Source organism: Hippopotamus amphibius, chromosome 1 (genome assembly GCF_030028045.1).
Source record: "Hippopotamus amphibius kiboko isolate mHipAmp2 chromosome 1, mHipAmp2.hap2, whole genome shotgun sequence".
Taxonomy (NCBI): Eukaryota; Metazoa; Chordata; class Mammalia; order Artiodactyla; family Hippopotamidae; genus Hippopotamus; species Hippopotamus amphibius.
This window is the reverse complement of record NC_080186.1, coordinates 59340272-59358362: the sequence shown is the minus strand read 5'-3', so window position 1 is coordinate 59358362 and position 18091 is coordinate 59340272. Positions and strand designations below refer to the sequence as shown.

Below are 18091 nucleotides of genomic sequence, written 5' to 3'. Positions count from 1 at the left end.
GAGGTAGCTTAATATTCCAAACTTCTGGGTACATAGGACCTCCTTTTGAGCAAGCAAATAGTTTATTTATGGAAATAGGAGGCCTTAGGAGCTGTAACTCTAACTGTATTGGGGGTGTATCCAAAGATCCCATATGATCATCCAATCATGTCATCCCTCAACCTAGACATCAATCTCTCCCCATTTTCAACAAAACTAAGTAAAATTTCTCTATCTAATATTTAAGTTCTTTTATAATATAGCCCCTACCTACCTTTCCAGACTTAAGTACCCAGGACTCTCTTCCAGGTATTCTATGTTTAAGCAAATTAGATCACCTGCCCTTGCTGGCCAGCTTCCCATTTAGAGTAATTTCTCCTCCCTCCTTTGTACCTCAAATCACATTCATTCTTCACATATCCCTCACAACATTACCTACTTCTTGACATCTTTCCTCATTCTTTCAACTGTGTACAGTTTCTCTTTCTGAATCCTATGAATTTTTTTTCTATTTTTTTAAAACATCTCTTACGACTTCTGATTCATCTGTGTTATTTCCTGCCATGTTCTTTCCTCAAAAAAAACTTCTTCAGAGATAGGAATTATCTTTTAACTTCCCAGGCTGCCGGCACAATATCTTTTATATAGAAGGTTTTCAATAAATAAAATTAAATTGTATTATTTGATTATACCTTAAATGCTCTTTTAAATATAGAATATTGTATATTTATTCAGAGGCTACTTAGGTCCATGAAATAAAGAATAAGAGCCTGAAAGAAGCTGGCTGGTGTAAGGTCTCAGGATCTCTGTAGTGTCTTGGGAAAGTCTGCTGTCTGCCTGCTGGGGTCATAACATGTCAATGGGGCTGTTCCTGATTTCTAAGCAGCAGCAGCAGCAGGAATATTTAGTTTTCAGCTCACACTGTTTCACGTTGACAGCAGACTTAACCATTCCCTCACATGCAGTCTGTCCCTCTGGCCCTTTGAAGGTCAGTTCCCTAAAAGTGGTTTTTATTGCATACACAATCAGCTGCAAAACCCTTCTCCAGATGCTTGTGTGCACCTGGGTACACTTGCCTTTGCCACTCACCCACACTTTGATTAAAGAAGCAAGTAAGGGAGGGGATACTGACAATGAAATCACTGACATGTCGTACTAAACTTCTGCTATACGAAACCCGAAGGGAAATGACTAATGCCAGATGGCCTGGTGGTGAAGAGGGAACTTCTGGTTCTGCATTTTCCACTCATATGGGGGAGAGAGTATGTGAGGAACACAATTGGAATTTAGATGTTCCTCCTGCCCCAAAGAACCCAGATATGGGGTGGGAGAAGCTTGTGTGTGACTTCAGGGTAATGAGGTAAAGGGTCTTGGATCCTGCACTGTCTCAATTTCCCCATTGGTCCCTGGTGCAGGACTCTGGTCAGGTCTGTCAGTGGTATTGGTTAAGCTCTGGCCACTGGACTTTGCTTGTTTTCTTAGCTTGATCAGGGCCCATTGGTCTTCCCCAGCAGACTCGCCCCACTCTGGCTCTCACCGTTGGAGCAGAGCCCTAAGCACCCCCCATGTCCTGCATCCAGCCTTTGAGAGATTGTACACCCCTCAGCCACTATGGCAAGATAAAAATGTCCTCTTGCCTGCCAACTCTCAAGTCAGATGCCTTCTGTTTCCACTATGGATACGTGGGGACTTCTGCACATTTTCCATGTCACATAGCAGTGATGGGGAGTGGGAGAAGGGAATCCAAATTGAGCCCTTTCTCTGGCCTCTCAGGCCCTGCAGCTTGGTCAGACACAGGCCACAGCCACAGCTGACAGGCTCCTTGGCTCCAGGCTTCCTCACATGCCAGCAATCACAGCTCTGCTCTCTTCCCTTGTGGGGCTGCCCCCTCTGAAAAAGAGTGGGTTGGAAGTCTCCTCTACTCTCAGCTTCCCTTTCAACCTACTTAAGAGGGCTTTCCCTTCCTGAGAGTCTGGTCCAGAGAGGGGAGTTGCTTAGGTTTGATTACTTGTTTCCTTTACTTCTGGGTCTCCCTTCCACTCTTTTTAAGGGAAGAGTGAACTTTTGTCTTCCTCTTCATAAACATTATTATTTTATCTAATTTTCCTTCTATCATAATCTTATCCAATGTTGGTGTAAGGTGTATCCTCTCTATACCATGTGAAAAACTATAATCTATGTCTACCAGGAATAGTTGAGACATAGGTGTCATAGGACAACTAGAAGCTGGGGATTAATAGGGACAAAATATTTTGCTTTAATCAGAGAGGATATTAAAATTTTTAATAACTCATGTGACCTGGGGACTGACCAATCAGAACCAAGGCCAGCCACAAAAAGCTGGTATGGTAAGACAGGTGATTATCATATGTGCTAAAATCTGCCCTGAGTCTAATATTATTATAGTAATATATTAGTCCCCAATATTATCTCCATTAAATGAGGGTGGCTTCTGAAGGCATCTGGGAACCTCTGAAAGCCTGTGAAGGAGAGATCATGTGAAGGAAACTAGAAGAGCTTTTTCTGCTTCCCCAGGGCTGTCCATTCCTGGGATTTCCCTGAATCCCATCCTATTGAGCCTTCTCTGCAACAGCTTAACCAAGAGAAAAGACATTGTCAAGTTCCATGAATGTTGCTGATTTAAAATCGTGTCGTTGCAAGACAGAGAGATAGTTGACCATTCCCCGACACTTTTGTTTATTCCCTCTGGAGTTTCTCTTCTCATTCCCTTTAGCTGCCGTTTTCTCAAACACTTTGGCTACCCTGAGTATAACAACTCATGCCTGAATTATGTCCTTAGGTGATTAGGAAGAAATACCCAACAGATGGATCTGAAATTGTGTTACTGACTGATGGGGAGGACAATACTATAAGCTCATGCTTTGATGAGGTGAAACAAAGCGGAGCCATCATCCACACAGTCGCCCTGGGGCCGTCTGCAGCGCAGGAACTAGAGGAGCTCTCTGAAATGACAGGTGAAGGATGACCTGCTAAGTCTACTCTATTTTCTCTGCCACTGGACTGTGAGCTCGAGTGCACTGGGGAGTTGGGGAAGGGCGGGGTAGGGATAGATGGGGTTATCTTATTGACTAACTAGCTGCCTTTACCCCCAAATAACTTTTAGAACTGACTTCACTCATTTATTTCAAAGCCTTGGTTCTAGGATTAGGGCAGTATGGAGAAGATGGGACCAGCACAGCACTCTAGGGAGAACCTGGGACTCTCTTCCCAGACACCTTATAAGGACTCGAAAGAATATAATAGGTTAGTCTAGAACCACTCGTTTCCAGTTGGTAGCTGACCAAGAGATCCAGGGGAGACAAATGACAAGCCACTAAGTATATAATACCATGATACAAGTGCTCTATTAGTAACAGAGGGTACGGTGAGCACAAAGAAGGAAGCCCAGACTTTATCTGGGGAAGAAGACACGTACAGCAAGGTGACATCTGAATTGGGACTTGAATAAGAAATAGCAGGGGAAGGGCAAAGGGCCTGCTGAACCACACAAAAGATCACTCTGAAAATATACAATATAATGCAGTTTCTTTGTAAAACATTCATGTATTATGCTTCTACCTTCCATACACAGATGGTTAAACTAGATCCCATCTGAACTTCTTTAGCAGAATGGGTTTTTATTTTCTAAACTTTTTTTAACTTAGGGTCAGCATTATGGATATCAATTATTATGCTGAGTTGCCTTCTGAGCCAGCTGAAATGACAGGACTGTTTGCTCCTAATACTACCTGTCTTAGGCTGGGTTTCTTAGAAGCAGAGCCTGAGAAAGGGATTTAGGTGCATGTGATTTATACAGGGAGAGCTCTCAGGAGAAAGGGAGAATAGGAAGTAAGATAGGCAGGGGAAGAAGCTAAGCACAGATGTGAACTTAGACGCTAGCTGAAGCCTGATCCCACAGGGGGCTCTGGATCTGGAATTGCTTCACAGACTTGGTCCAATCTTGAAAGAGAGGGCTGACTTTTTGTACCACTGTGTCAATGGTGTCAGTCAGTGGTTATATACTGTCAGGGCAGGGCAAGGGTAAAGGGGCATATTATGTCTTTAGCTAGGGTGGCCCCATTTGGTAAGACAATTTTCTGGAATAGGATGCAGCTATATACCATTAAGCTAACACTTAGAGCAGCTGGGGAGAGATGCACTAGCCTAGGTAAGGGGATCTGGGTGAGGTACCAATAGGATGACTAAATTACTCTCCTTAGATTTTGGATGTCATTAACAGTTTAAAAGTGCTTTCACATCAACTCTCTTAGTTACACCTGTTCTAAATAGCCCAAGACCACATGGCCTGGTATATCATCTCATGTTTACTACATGTAATACTTTCCTATAACTGTCTCTTGTCAGTTGTTATTTCTCACTGCTGTAACATATACATCTTTTCTGATTTAGGAGAAAACTTGAAAGTCAAGCTTGTTAAGATTATGTCTAAAATAAAAAATCAATACACTTGTAGTAAGGCTTAATGGCTCATATGAAAGTGCATGACCTTTAAAACATGAGATTTATGTTACTAGTTTTGGTCCGTCAGAGAGTCTTGACTGCTTTGCAGAGAGCTGAAGTAGCCAAATGACTATGTTGCTGAAGCTATTATTTAGTAAGATTAAAAAATTAGTATCAGCTATTGGGTTAATATGGACACCTATTTAATGTTAATCTATTAGTATTTTAATAACAATATAATATGTATTTTGTATATTTTGTTATCTTAATAATAGCTAAATGTTGCAAATACTTGCTTTCTAGAAAATAACTTCTGATAATGTAATTGAATTTTAGGAGGTTTACAGACATATGCTTCAGATCAGGTTCAGAACAATGGCCTCATGGATGCTTTCGGGGCCCTTTCGTCCGGAAACGGAGCTGTCTCCCAGCGCTCCATCCAGGTCAGAGTTCTTCCTCCTTGGTTTTGCATGTTTATAAATAACCATAGCTAAGATGGGGAGTTTAATGGTTAAAAGTTTTAAGTTCTACATTCTTCCAGTAATGAATTAAAATGAAAATAGAAGTTTCAGCCTAATATTTGACATTATTCCTAAAATACAACTCTATTCATTTAAACAAGGCAGTTAGTGTTTCTTATTTGGAAACAATGCTAAGTGACTTCCTCTTAGAAATCAACAACAGAAAGTGTAATGGGTCCAAGAATTCTCTTTTAACATCTGTTAACAGGCACCCATAGCAGTATAATTGACTCAGAATTTTCTTCAGAGTAGATCGTCTCAATATAAATTTTCTGGGACAACTGTTCAGGGATTACTTGGTCTATTTTTCCATTACCTCAAATCCCTGATATTTGCCAATATTTTCATATAACGAGTGGAAAGTGATTTGTACTGTGAAAAGCCCATGTTGTCAGTCCAGACACCTGGATCCTATTCATGGGTCTGTCATTAACTGTGACCATGGGCAAAGAACTTTACCTCTCTGAGCTTCAGTTTGTCAGCCAGAGATGAACCAGAAAACTTCTACGGGCCCTTCTGCTTCTAAAATTTCAAGAAAACCAAATTTTCTTTCAAAAGTCTTGGGACAATAAAAAAAAGGACAAATATATTTTAAAATGCTCCTCTCTAATAGTTGTAAAAATTATTCATATGAATCTTTAAACGAGAGAATGAACTATCAGCACCACACTTGTGTGAGCTGTAACTTTTATTATGAATAAAAGTAAAGGAATAACGTACTGTCAAAGCCAAATAATGACTTACTGTATAGGACAGGGAACTCTACTCAATACTCTGTAATGGGCTATATGGGAAAAGAATCTAAAAAAGAGTGGATATATGTATGTGTATAACTGATTCACTTTGCTGTACACCTGAAACTAACACAACACTGTAAATCAACTATACGCCAATAAAAAATTTTTTAAAAGGCCAAATAAGGACAGATTTCAGAACAATAGGCTTTCTAGTCTATTGATGTAGTATTTATTCGGTCAAAGAAGACAACACTTATACTCGTTTGGGTTATCCTAGTTCAGATTTAGAATATTAAACCCAAGAGCCTGGTTTGGACATGGGAGGAATGTGTCTTAGAAAAGTAATTAAACTGATGAAAGGGCAAGTTCACAGTCAGGCAGTTTCTGTCCATTACTTTTGTATTTAAGAAACCTAAAAGGGAGTGAGATGGAGATATGAGAAGGACTCATTTACCCAACTGATCTAAGCGCCCCTAGTTTTCTTCACATCCCAGATCATAATTTACCTACAAAACTAGAAAATCTGCCTCCACGACCAGGCCACCGTATCTTCTAATGGATATCAATTTAAGGACCATAAATAATTATCTAGGAGATAATACTCAAAAATCACACTTTCTACAAAGTCTGGTTAGCCCTTCCCTGCCTCAACCCCTGTTCCACAGCTCCTTCATTGTATTCCAGACAACAAATCAGTCTTGGCCATTGACTTATTTCGTTTATCTTCACAAGGACTGCAATAATAACTGACCTATGAATTAGTTACTTGCAATTCAGACAATCTATATGTGGGTGAAAATAAGTCCTCATTAGTATCCTTAAGAGTTTATGCTCTACTAATGAGATGAGCTGTGTACAGCAGTAGGTATAAAGCAAAACACAATGTGAGAACATCAAAGCATTGATAGAAATAAGATTCTATGGGAGAACAAAGGAGGGAGAGATTATTCTCCGTGGTAAGTGAGATGGACATCAGAGAAAGCTTCATGGAGAAAGTGACTTTTGAATTGAATTTTGAAGGGTAGGCAAGGCTTAGACAAACGGACACGAATGCACAGACTTCCAGGAAAAGCAGAGAGTATGATAGTCAGAGAGTCAGGGATTCATGAAGATCATATGCAGAAGCGGTCTGGTTTGGATGTAGGAATCAACATTATGGAAGCTAAGGCTGGAAGAGTACTTAAAATTGGACCATAATAGGTCCTAAATATCAAACCCAAGAACTCAGGCATCACTGAAGGCTTTTTAATGGGGCTGTTGAGAGTTGGAGGCAGAATGGAAGAGACTGTGTGATGAGAACTGTATTCTCCAGAAAAGTAAAGAATTGTCTTTCTTAACAGCTTGAGAGTAGGGGATTAACCCTCCAGAGCAATCAGTGGATGAATGGCACAGTGATTGTGGACAGCACTGTGGGGAAAGACACCTTGTTTCTCATCACCTGGACAACTGACACTCCCCAAATCCTTCTCTGGGATCCCACTGGAAAGAAACAAGATAGCTTTTTAGTGGACACACACACCAAAATGGCCTACCTCCAAATCCCAGGCACTGCCAAGGTATGGACTCATCTTTTTTCCTTTTCACAATTTGACAAGATAAAACAAAATTTTTACAGAATAATCATAGCTTTTTAAATGAGGGTGGTTGCTTAAAAAAAAATTTGGTATTGAATGAAAGAGGGAACAAGGAAAAATCTCCATCCAGTGGAAATCACTCAGTATGACAGCAAGTGAAGAAAAAGGAAATTGGTAATATTTTCTCCAGGTACTAAAAGAAGAACCTTCAAATTACACAGCAGTTAAAGCTTTGGCGTCATGAAAACTATTTCTTCTACCTCAGGAATCTATCAATTTGATCCTGCTCCTGAGAAACCAAGGCTATGATAAGGACACAACTTTCAGACTTCATTTTTCCTGACCCGGATTTTCTTGGCAATAAGAACCATGTAGTTAATCCAAACACACCAAAGTTTCCCTTGGCTGAGAGAGTATCAAAAGTCTTCTTAGATATACTTGTAATGTACTTGTATCAGATGGGCTCTTACTATAGGTGGCATTGAAGTCAGCTCTGTGTCCCTTAAAGTTATTAACTAGAAATGTCTCCATTTTTTTTTTTTTTTTTGGCTAGGTTGGCATTTGGAAATACAGCCTACAAGCAAGCTCACAAACCCTGACTTTGACTGTCACCTCCCGTGCATCAAGTGGTACCCTGCCTCCAATTACAGTGACCTCCAAAATGAACAAAAACACAGGCAAATTCCCTAGCCCTATGGTAGTTTATGCAAAGATTCACCAGGGAGCCTTGCCAATTCTCAGGGCCAAGGTCACAGTCCTGATAGAATCAGTGGATGGAAAAACAGTTACTTTGGAATTATTGGACAACGGAGCAGGTAAGCACCAAGGAAATTGAAGAACACATCTTTCTTTTCCAAGAAGCAACCAGGGAATAGCAGGAGGGCATGTTGTGGTGAGGCCAGTTAGAAGCAGAGAGTCCAGCACTGGGGCTCCGGTTGGGAGAGCTCTCTGCCACCTCAAAATTCCTGTATTTCAAATTGTTGGAAAACATGAGGAAGGGCCTACCTTTAGCTTTTGTAAAGCCCCAAAGTCTCAGAGACTTTAGAGAGTTGTCAGTGGGTAGTCCACACCTCCCAAAAAGTGAAAAAGGAAAATTAATAGATATTTTGTGTTAGGAGTTTGTGTGAAGATTAGATAGATGGGTGGATGGATGGATAGATGGATGGATAGATAGATATAGATAGATAGATGATGATAGATAGAGAGATAGATAGATTGATAGATTGATAGATAGATGATAGATAGATAGATGATGGATAGATAGATGATGGATAGATCGATTGATCTTCATTGTTTATCTTCATCAAACACTTTTGAGATATTATCCCTACATTACAGATGAAGAAACAGGCTTTCACATTTGGAAAGCAGCAGAGTTGGGTTCAGGTATAGCTATATGTGACTCTTATATCTATGTGGATTCTATATTATCTTGCACCCAAAGGGAAAATTCTACCTATTATTTTTATATTTAAGAAGTCAAGCAGGGAGAGAAAGAAAATTCTACATTTATTTTTAGAAGGAACTTGACTATTTACTGTGAAACAAGTAATCTTCTTAAAACAAATTCTGTAAATGAATGTCCTTAAATTAAAAAAAAATTCATATAACATTTTTTTTTCTCACAGTAACATACAGTAATTGAATTCAGTTCAACACACACTTATTGAGTGTTTACCTTGTGCTATGTTGGATGTAACAGAGGCACATGATTGATCTCTGAGTTCAAAAAGAAAGATAACAATTCAAGAAGACAAGATGTACACATATGAAATTACACACACACACACACACACACACACACACACACGCAAGTAGTATACCTCATTCTTAACGTAGCCAAATCCTGAACTCTCTTGGAGATAATACTGGGTTACCTTTGCTTTAAAATTTTTTAACTCACATATGATTTGGAAATATACAAAAGCCCAGTTACCTTTAGGATATTCATTAATTCCTTCATTTCTCTGTCAAGGTGCTGATGCTACTAAGGATGACGGTGTCTATTCAAGGTATTTTACAGCTTACGATACAAATGGTAGATACAGTGTAAAAGTGTGGGCTCTGGGAGGCGTCAATACAGCCACTCAGAAGGTGATGCCCCAGAAGAGTGGAGCCATGTACATACCTGGCTGGATTGAGAATGGTAAGTAATCTATAAAAATGCCCTTGGCTTGAGTAAAAGGCTTGGAATCAAGGGAAAACCACTAAACCTGTGGAGAGAATGGTAAAAAATTAAGTCAGGGTTTCTCAACCTTGGCACTATTGACATTTTGGCCAAATAATTCTTTGCTGTGAAGGGCTGTCCTGTGCATTGTAGGATGTTTAGCAGCATTTCTAGGCTCTATTCACTAGATATCAGAAGCATCCCACACAGTCGTGACAATTAAAAATGTCTCCAGACATCATTCACTGTCTTCTAGGTAACAACATAGCCCCCAGTGGAAAAGCACTAGATGGAATGTAGATTTTGACTGCCTTGGTTCAAATTCCAGCCTTCTACCAAATAAAGTATTTTAGGTAATCTCTTGTGCTCCATTTGCCTCACAAGTAAAATAGGTAATAATAACTACCTCATGGGATGGTTATGAGGAATAAACAAGAAAATGCATCTAATAAACTATTTCTAGTAAATAAGAAGTGTTCAATAAATGTTTGTTACTATTTTAAATAAATCTTAACACATTTTGTAATGAAGTTCTTTCTACTTATATAGGCATTTCCACAGAATCAAAAAATAACAATTTGGAGCTTGTTATCTGCATCAGTATCACCATAAGCCCAGTGTCTCCTTTTCCTCCTCTCTTCTCCTGCTCAGAATAGGGAGACTAGTAGATGAACCTAATAACAGATAGCACATCGAACCCACATGTAAGCAACTGGGAAAATTATGCTCCAAGGAACAGATAGTCCCACACCAATCTTAGTTATGAACACTTGTCCTGGACTAGAGATGGAATCAGGTCTGAGACTGAGTCCTGATAGGTTCCAGGACTTGTTTTCCATTAGTCTCCATTCTGTCCTGACAGGTCTTGTCCTAGTGCTGGTGTGTAGTAAGAACAGTTCTTCCAAGAAGTTTCCCACTGTCCTCTTTATTTGAGTGTGTGATCTATAAAGGGAGGATTCTGAGACATTTGGTGTGTCACCATGCAAAGGTGATCACAGGAAAAAATGCTATAAAAGACACCATTGCTTCCAAAGCTCTTTTACATATTTCAGCTTAATTTTATTCTCATTTGCCCTTCTTTTTGAGTTAGGGAAGGAAATCAGGAGAAGACTGGTATAATGGCTACATCTAGTATTATGCTCAGTGTTATATCTCATTCTCCTAACTATCCCATTTTACAGATGGAGAAACAGAGGTTAGAGAGGTTACTGGTCCACATTACTCACAGTGATAGCACCTGACTTTTGGCCTTGGGAAGCCATGTTCTTCCCTCAATCCACTGATGAGCCTTGATACCAAGAGTGACAGACTCTATGGGTGAATTGAACTAATCTTAAACCTGCCAAAGTATTCATTTCATCTTTCCCCAAGACCAGATTAATGGATATAAAGATTAATCTGTCTCTACAGACAAAAAATTATAAGGGCTAAAGAAGAAAGGTTTATGAGAACATGAAGTCTGAGTAATGCCATATTAAGGTATTATGGAATATTTTTATTGAAAAGAGAGTCTGAGATCCCCACTGACTGAGCAGGCCAGGGTATTTTTAGAATTCCAGGATGACTTTTATACAACCTTTCAACAAGAATGTGAAGCAAACTGAGATTGCTACATGAACTAGATTTCCATGCATTCATTGAGAAAACCAAGTCTTTCAAAAGCACACAATTTTAGAACCCCTAACATAAACATTTTGTGAGAAACTACAATCTAATAAGAAAGATAAAACACAAACATGGAGAAAAAGAGAAAAATTCACAGAATAAATAATCGAGGCAATTCTTGAAGCCCCAGATAATGGATTAAAAAATAAATAGGAAAGACAATGAAACCCACAATATTACCTAAGTGGAAGAAATTGCTTGAGGAAGTCTGAGAAGGTTTAAAGTAGAGGTAGTATTTAAACTGACCTTGTGGCAGGTTAAGATTAGGATAGCAAAAAAAAGGCAGGAAAAGAAACATTTCCATGACAAGTGTATTTACAAAAATAAATTATGAAAGCTATTCCACTAAATATCTAGGAAATAAATATACGTGAGATAAAGAACTGTGATTCTCTCCTTGCTTTTTTTCCCTCTAATGAAACCTGATTTAGGAGCTTTACAACAAATAGTTAAAGTAAGTTTTGTGTGTGGGAGGAAAGAAGGGAAGAGTAGGAAGGAAGTAATACCATAACAAAACAGAAGGAAGTATAGCCACTTCATGGTGTTGTTAACCTTGCACTGAGGAACTTTTTAATGCAGGTCAAGTAAAATGGAATCCACCAAGACCTGAAATTAATAAGGATGCTCTTCAAGGCACGCAAGTGTGTTTCAGCAGAACGTCCTCGGGAGGTTCATTTGTGGCCTCCGATGTTCCAAAGGCTCCCATACCTGATCTCTTTCCACCTTGTAAAATCACTGACCTGAAGGCAAAAATCCAAGGGGACAATCTCATTAATCTGACTTGGACGGCTCCTGGGGATGATTATGATCTCGGAACAGGTGAGCTGAACGTGGTGTGGACCCTGTAAAAGAGTTCAGCAGCCAAGCAGAGGGCAGAGGGCAGAGGGCGTGAGGCAGGCAAGCATGTTGTGATGCATGTGAAGGGCAGAGGCAGGATGGATCTTGAACGTCCTCTGAAATAAAAGCTTAAGATTTTTAAACATGAGAAGTTTAGAATCTGAAAAACTGGCCTACATAGGTGTAAGATGTTTCAACCAGGAACAGGCAAACCTCAGTTTTTTTTCTGAAATCTTGCCAAGCTGTGCTTTAATAAACCTCATTTTTAGTAATGACTCTTGGAGAGAATTGGGAATAGAGCATAGATATCTATGGAGCAGAGCTGTGCTTTGGAAGAAACCTCAGGTTCTTCCAGGTTTTTCCACTGTGAACTGCAGCATGGGCATAACATGAATGTTTGTGAGAAATGTGGAACCTTACTCCCCACATCAGACCTCCTGAACCAGAATCTGCATTTTAAGATCCCCGGATAAAGTGTATGTACCCTCAAGTTTGAGAAGCACGAATAATAAAATAATAAGCAGTAATTAACCTCCTCTCTCAATCAGGTGCTATGGCCAGAAATACTAGGCTTTATTTAAGTCAAGTCTGATCCAGTTTTTCACTTATCACTCTTATTTATCTTGTTAGGATACAAATAAAAATAAGAATGTAAAAGAAGATACTAATGCTTATAAATATGGACCATCAATTACATTTATTTATTGGTATTTTATGGGATGGTGATATTGTTTCTAACAGATTTTTTAAAACTTCTTTAAGACTTGAGAATTATATCACATCCTTTTTTTTCCTTTTTTTTTTTTTTAGCTCACAAGTACATCATTAGAATAAGCACAAATATTCTTGATCTCAGAGACAAGTTCAACGATTCACTTCAGGTGAATACTACTGATCTCATCCCACAGGAGGCCAACTCAGAGGAAGTCTTTGTGTTTAAACCAGAAAACATTGCTTTTACAAATGGCACAGATCTCTTCATTGCTATACAGGCTGTTGATAAGGTCAACCTGAAATCAGAAATCTCCAACATTGCACAAGTATCTTTGTTTATTCCCCCAGAGACACCTAGTCTTTCTCCTCCTTGTCCAGATATTAATGTCAACAGCACCATTCCTGGCATTCACATCTTAAAAATTATGTGGAAGTGGCTAGGAGAATTACAGCTGTCAGTAGCCTTGGGCTGAGTTTTCCCTGAGATAAACAAATCATTCATCCTTCTTTTGATTATAAAAATTTATAAAATGTATTTTAGACTTCCTGTATGAGGCAATTTAATGAAATAAAATGTTAAACAACCAGATACATATGTATAAAAACTATCTATTCAAATCCAAAAGTTTAATTATTGCTTATTTATTAATGATTTTGAGTAGTAGAAAGAAGGGGTACTTTCATCAATAAATGGAAGTATGTTTTAATTTGATTTAAGGAGCTTTGCCAGTTATAAAAGAACATGTGATTGCATGTGAAAGATATTAGAAATGCCCAACCAAGTAAAACTATTTACATATAAAAGGCATGGTTTGTTACAGAGGAGATTTGAACCAACATCACTAGGATTTTGCATTCTTTTCTCCAGATTTGGGCAAGGATGATGCATTTAAGAAAGAGATTGCATTGTAGAAAGAAATAGCAGCATGGTAAAGGCTGCATAGGCATAGAAATGTACGTAATGTGCATGCAATTATGAGTTGAGGATGCCTAAAGTCATAGTGGTGGGACATGAAGTAGGAAAGTAGGTTCAGGCCAGGTATGAAGAAAAGTGATTGAGAAATGAACATTTATTATGTACTTTGTGCCAAGTGCTCTATGCATTATCTTATGTAATGCAATTCAGTTCATTCAATAAATGTTCATTAGATGACTACAATATTCCAGGCTTATGCTAGGTCCTGACTACAAAAAGATGAGTAAGATTTGGCCTTTTTCTTATAGACAGTAAAAAACATTTGAGGATAAATCAGGAGGTAGATACAATCAGTGCTATGCTTGAGAAGTAGCGGGGGGAGGGAGGTTTTGAGGGCTACATGAAGGACTAAATAAAGGTGCAAGAGACTGCAGTCATGACAGATGAAAGGGGAAGGAGAAGAAAAGGGAAAAAGGACAAATAGATTTAGCAGTATGGCAGTTCCCATCAAGGACTAAGCACACATTCCATTGCCTCTGAGGGCAAGTATTCTTGTGAAAGTTGTTTCAAGTTCTCAGTTCATTAGCACAATTAGTTTCACGTGTGGGTGACTCTCTAAAAATGAAATATCTATAAGACTATTTCTACATAGACTCCAAATTTCTTTCTTTCTTCGTAGATCTTCCTTAAAGGAAGATTGAAAGATTTCAAAATAGGATTTGAGGCACTTTAGAGATACATACACATAAATGTGTTTAAAAAATTAAGAAAATAAAGAAATGGGGCAAATATATAATAAAGACTAGAGGAAGCGTCAGCATACCCAGGGCCAAATGTAATGTTCTGTTCAATTGCTATCCCTTGCTCGCACATTTATTTTGAGCTTCCGAGCAGGCAGAACGAAGAGCAACAGAGTCTACAGTGAAACAAACCATAGGCTCAGGAGGAGCATGGCTTTTTCTAGTTGAGACCCATGTGACGTTTCACCTACAGATCCTCAATAAATTAGGGTACTGTGGTATTAAGGATGCAGCCTCAGGAACACCCAGATAATAATCACAACAAGTTTAATGTAGTATCCTTCACTGTAATCACCTTTCACTGTGGCGTTACAATACACTCAGGCACTGTTCAGGAAAGACTATCATACAGGGGCCCAAACAATGCAGAACTAGCAAATAGTCTTCAGTTTGCTCTAAAGACAAAATATGAAATGAATGGTCTGTGTGTCCTTTAGTCTAAGAAAGACTGGTTTTTCTTATGTATTGATATGTTCGTTACAATAGAACAGCAGAGAGTTCTGAGGCTAGGAAGACGGTGATGTCCTAAAATTCAGTATTGTTTATTGAGGACACATCCAGGTGCTTTGCCAACCAACTGGACAGAGGATCAGATTGTAGTTTTTTTCTGAAAGTTACAAAACCAAACTAGGGCACGTGCTTGACTAGAGGGCCATTCACCTGCCCCATGTGGACAGATGACTCTGAGGCCCCCGACTCAGCCCCATGGAATATGGCTGCCATGGGTTTAGCCTGGAAAATTTCTAAGTCACTCATTGAAACTGTAATTTCCCATTTGGGCAGATGTAATGGGATGCACCTTGGCATACAGTGCGGAACTGCATAGGAAAGTATGATGTTACTTCAAGGAAAAGAAGTAAATGTGAGTATGTAGGTAAGATGAAATATAGAACAACGAGGGAAAACACACTTATATACTCTGAATTATAAAGCAGCTTGTTGCAAAATGGATCTGGATTGTCATATGTGATAAAAATAAACCAAAATCTTGTTTTATGCCATCATTACCCCACAATGACCTCAGTTTGTGTGTGTGTGTGTGTGAGTGTGTGTGTGTGTGTGTTTTAGTTTCTGATAGGTGAATTAAGTAGGTGGGTAAATCTGATCAGTATATTCTAGGCATTGATCTCTTGGGATGTTCGAATTAAGGCCTGTGTCCTACCTAGACCTTCTCATCTGGAACCACAGCTTTATCCGGCTTCCTCTGTGAATGTCTTCTCTGTCTCCTTAACTGAGCCTGAATGCTTATTGGAAGACTCCCTTTTCTCTACAAGAGGTTGCTCCTTCTCCTAATATCCAAGTACCAGGGCTTGATTGAGAAAAGTATTCTCCAAGCTCCCCTTTGCAACTTCCAAATTAGGCCATTACTCCTATGGTATCATTTTTTAAGCCTCCATCCTTCATCATTGATCTGTGCCATCCTTCATCCTTTCTTTTCACTGTCACACACCAATCTCACCCTAACCTTGACAGGCCCTTGAGTTATAACACTCTTTCCCTCTTACTTCCTAAAAGCACTCTGCCTGGTATCAGAATCTATATGAATGAGTCAATAAATATATTAACTTCAAAATTCCTTGATCTTCACTCCGTCTCCATTAAATGTTAGCAAACTGTTGGACTGGACCATAAATTTAAAAAATGGGAGAATATTGGCAGTTCCATATGGTTTGACCTAATATATCCAAGGCTACAATCTAGACATAATAATGACCTAGAAACAGCTTTACCTACGAAATCTTAAAATCTCTTATCTTATTCTAGTCACATATCCTCTGAGTTGTTTACTTACTATCCCATGGAACTGGCTTTGTAATTTCATGATAACCTCTCATCATTTGATTGCCTCCTTTTACCTAGTCCGTTACCTTCTTCTTTATTCAGGCTCTAAATGTCTTGATGTGTCACTTGAAGTCCTCCCTTGACAATCCCTTCAAATCCCTCATTGAATTATCTTCTCATCACACATTCTGTGAAAATCCCTAGCTTTGCATTAAGCTTATTGTCTGTGTGCTTGAGACATTTATTTAGATATTGAACACATATTTTAAAGTACCTACATTGCATCCTAAGCACTCTATTAGATGACAAGTATAAAATGGGTAAGCAAGCCAGGTATGGTTTTGCTCTCAAGAACTTTATAGCCAGCCAGCAAGTAAGCAAGCAAGTAGACAACATACACAGTATGTAGGCACTATTTTAGGGGAAGCATCTATTTTAGGAATCCATGGTTTGGTAGCTAATCCACACTTAATGTTTGCCAGAGGAAGTGATGCTTCCACGTTCATGATGTCTGGCAAAAAGTACAAAATACAGAGGGAAAACCAAGCAAAAGAAAAGAAACAAAATGACCGTAATCAAATTTCTCTGTCCTCAAATATTACTACATATTACTTGTTGGGCAAAATTTACTGCCAGATGCTCTGGGGTGATTCTAGGGATCTAATTCTTTTCATTAGCTCATTGATAGTCTGTTGATATCAATACCAGCAAAAAATAAGAGAAAGAGAAAGAATACAAGCACTATGTTTTTAAAAATTATACTAAAAAAACTATCTGACATTTGACTTAATGGATTCTACCAGCCCCAAAACAATTCTACATTTTAGACTTTTGAAGAAATGCCAAAATATTTCCAAAGAACATGCTTTCCAAAGCGTGTTTGTTAGAATGATTCATTAAAACAAAGAGAAGACTAATCAACAAAACAGTATTCAAGGAGGCCTGTAGTCAAAACAAAGATGACAATCCAGGTAAGAACAAAATAACGAGGATAGGAAATTCATTGAATTAGAAAGCCTAAGCAATGCATAGTTACTGTAATTGAGAAAAATCTATTTTACATAGTTCCTGGCATCCAGTACAAAAAGTGAAATGTTAAATGGTTCTTCTTAGCCTATTTTAACTATCATAGAGATAAATATTTTCCTAAATTTCAAAGTAATTCCAGATTCATTAGGTAAAAAGACAAAAAGTGTATGAGGTGCTGCAGAATGGACTGCACAATTCAAACTGCAGAGGGCATACCAAGCTCATGCATGATTCAGGCAGGCACTGGACCTCAGCTAATCTTACTCCTAAGGCATGGCTGTGGGACCTCAGGCAGCACTTTGAGGATCCAGGCAATCAGTCTATTTAGAGCAAGGCCTTAGTATCTGGGGGTTGGAAAGCAGAATACTACCACCATCACGATAACCCCACCTACTGGTGGGTGAAGAAGAGGTGTAGGGGCAGGCAGAGGTGAGTAAGGCCTTGTCCAAGAAGAGATGGTGCTACATTATTAACTTCATTATTTGCTATATTATCTGATATTGATAATAGCTACCATTTACTGGGTTTATACTAAGTGTTAGGCACTAAGTGCTTTACATATTTACTTCCAAATCCTCCCCTGATATTTGAGAGGCATGAGGCAAAAGTATAAATGAAGAGCCACATACCATGTCTCTAAATATGCAAATATAAATCAGGCCAACAAGCTATTAAATGTGTTTATCTCCTATCTTGACAAATACACTTTCATAATGACTTGAAAGGCCAGATTCAAATTTAAAATTCTTAGACCCCTCTCAAGTCATACTGGAGCATGGCAGCTCAGGAACAGATGGGCCATGCAGCACACTTTTTTCTTCCTACCCTGCCCAACTCCAGTCCTCACCTTGAGGGACCTCATGCAGATGGGTGTGTCTCCCTCAATCCACACAGCACATCAACAGCTGC

General features: G+C 38.9%; 1 protein-coding gene across 4 annotated transcripts in view; it reads left to right on the top strand.

Moving 5' to 3' along the window:
- The window catches only part of CLCA1 (chloride channel accessory 1), a 32682-nt gene extending 17318 nt beyond the window's left edge, over positions 1–15364 (top strand). The window contains exons 8-15 of one of the 4 annotated variants that reach the window (XM_057714132.1): positions 2780–2954; positions 4777–4883; positions 7039–7254; positions 7826–8087; positions 9248–9418; positions 11684–11923; positions 12752–12822; positions 15155–15364. In XM_057714132.1, coding sequence (XP_057570115.1) covers positions 2780–2954; positions 4777–4883; positions 7039–7254; positions 7826–8087; positions 9248–9418; positions 11684–11923; positions 12752–12822; positions 15155–15160 — 1248 coding nt within the window. In that variant the 3' untranslated portion in view covers positions 15161–15364. Of the gene's footprint in view, positions 1–2779; positions 2955–4776; positions 4884–7038; positions 7255–7825; positions 8088–9247; positions 9419–9695; positions 9794–11683; positions 11924–12751; positions 13457–15154 lie in introns of those variants that run through there. The other 3 variants (XM_057714126.1, XM_057714142.1, XM_057714152.1) reach the window with 3 other exon arrangements.
- Positions 15365–18091: the final 2727 nt, after the last annotated feature.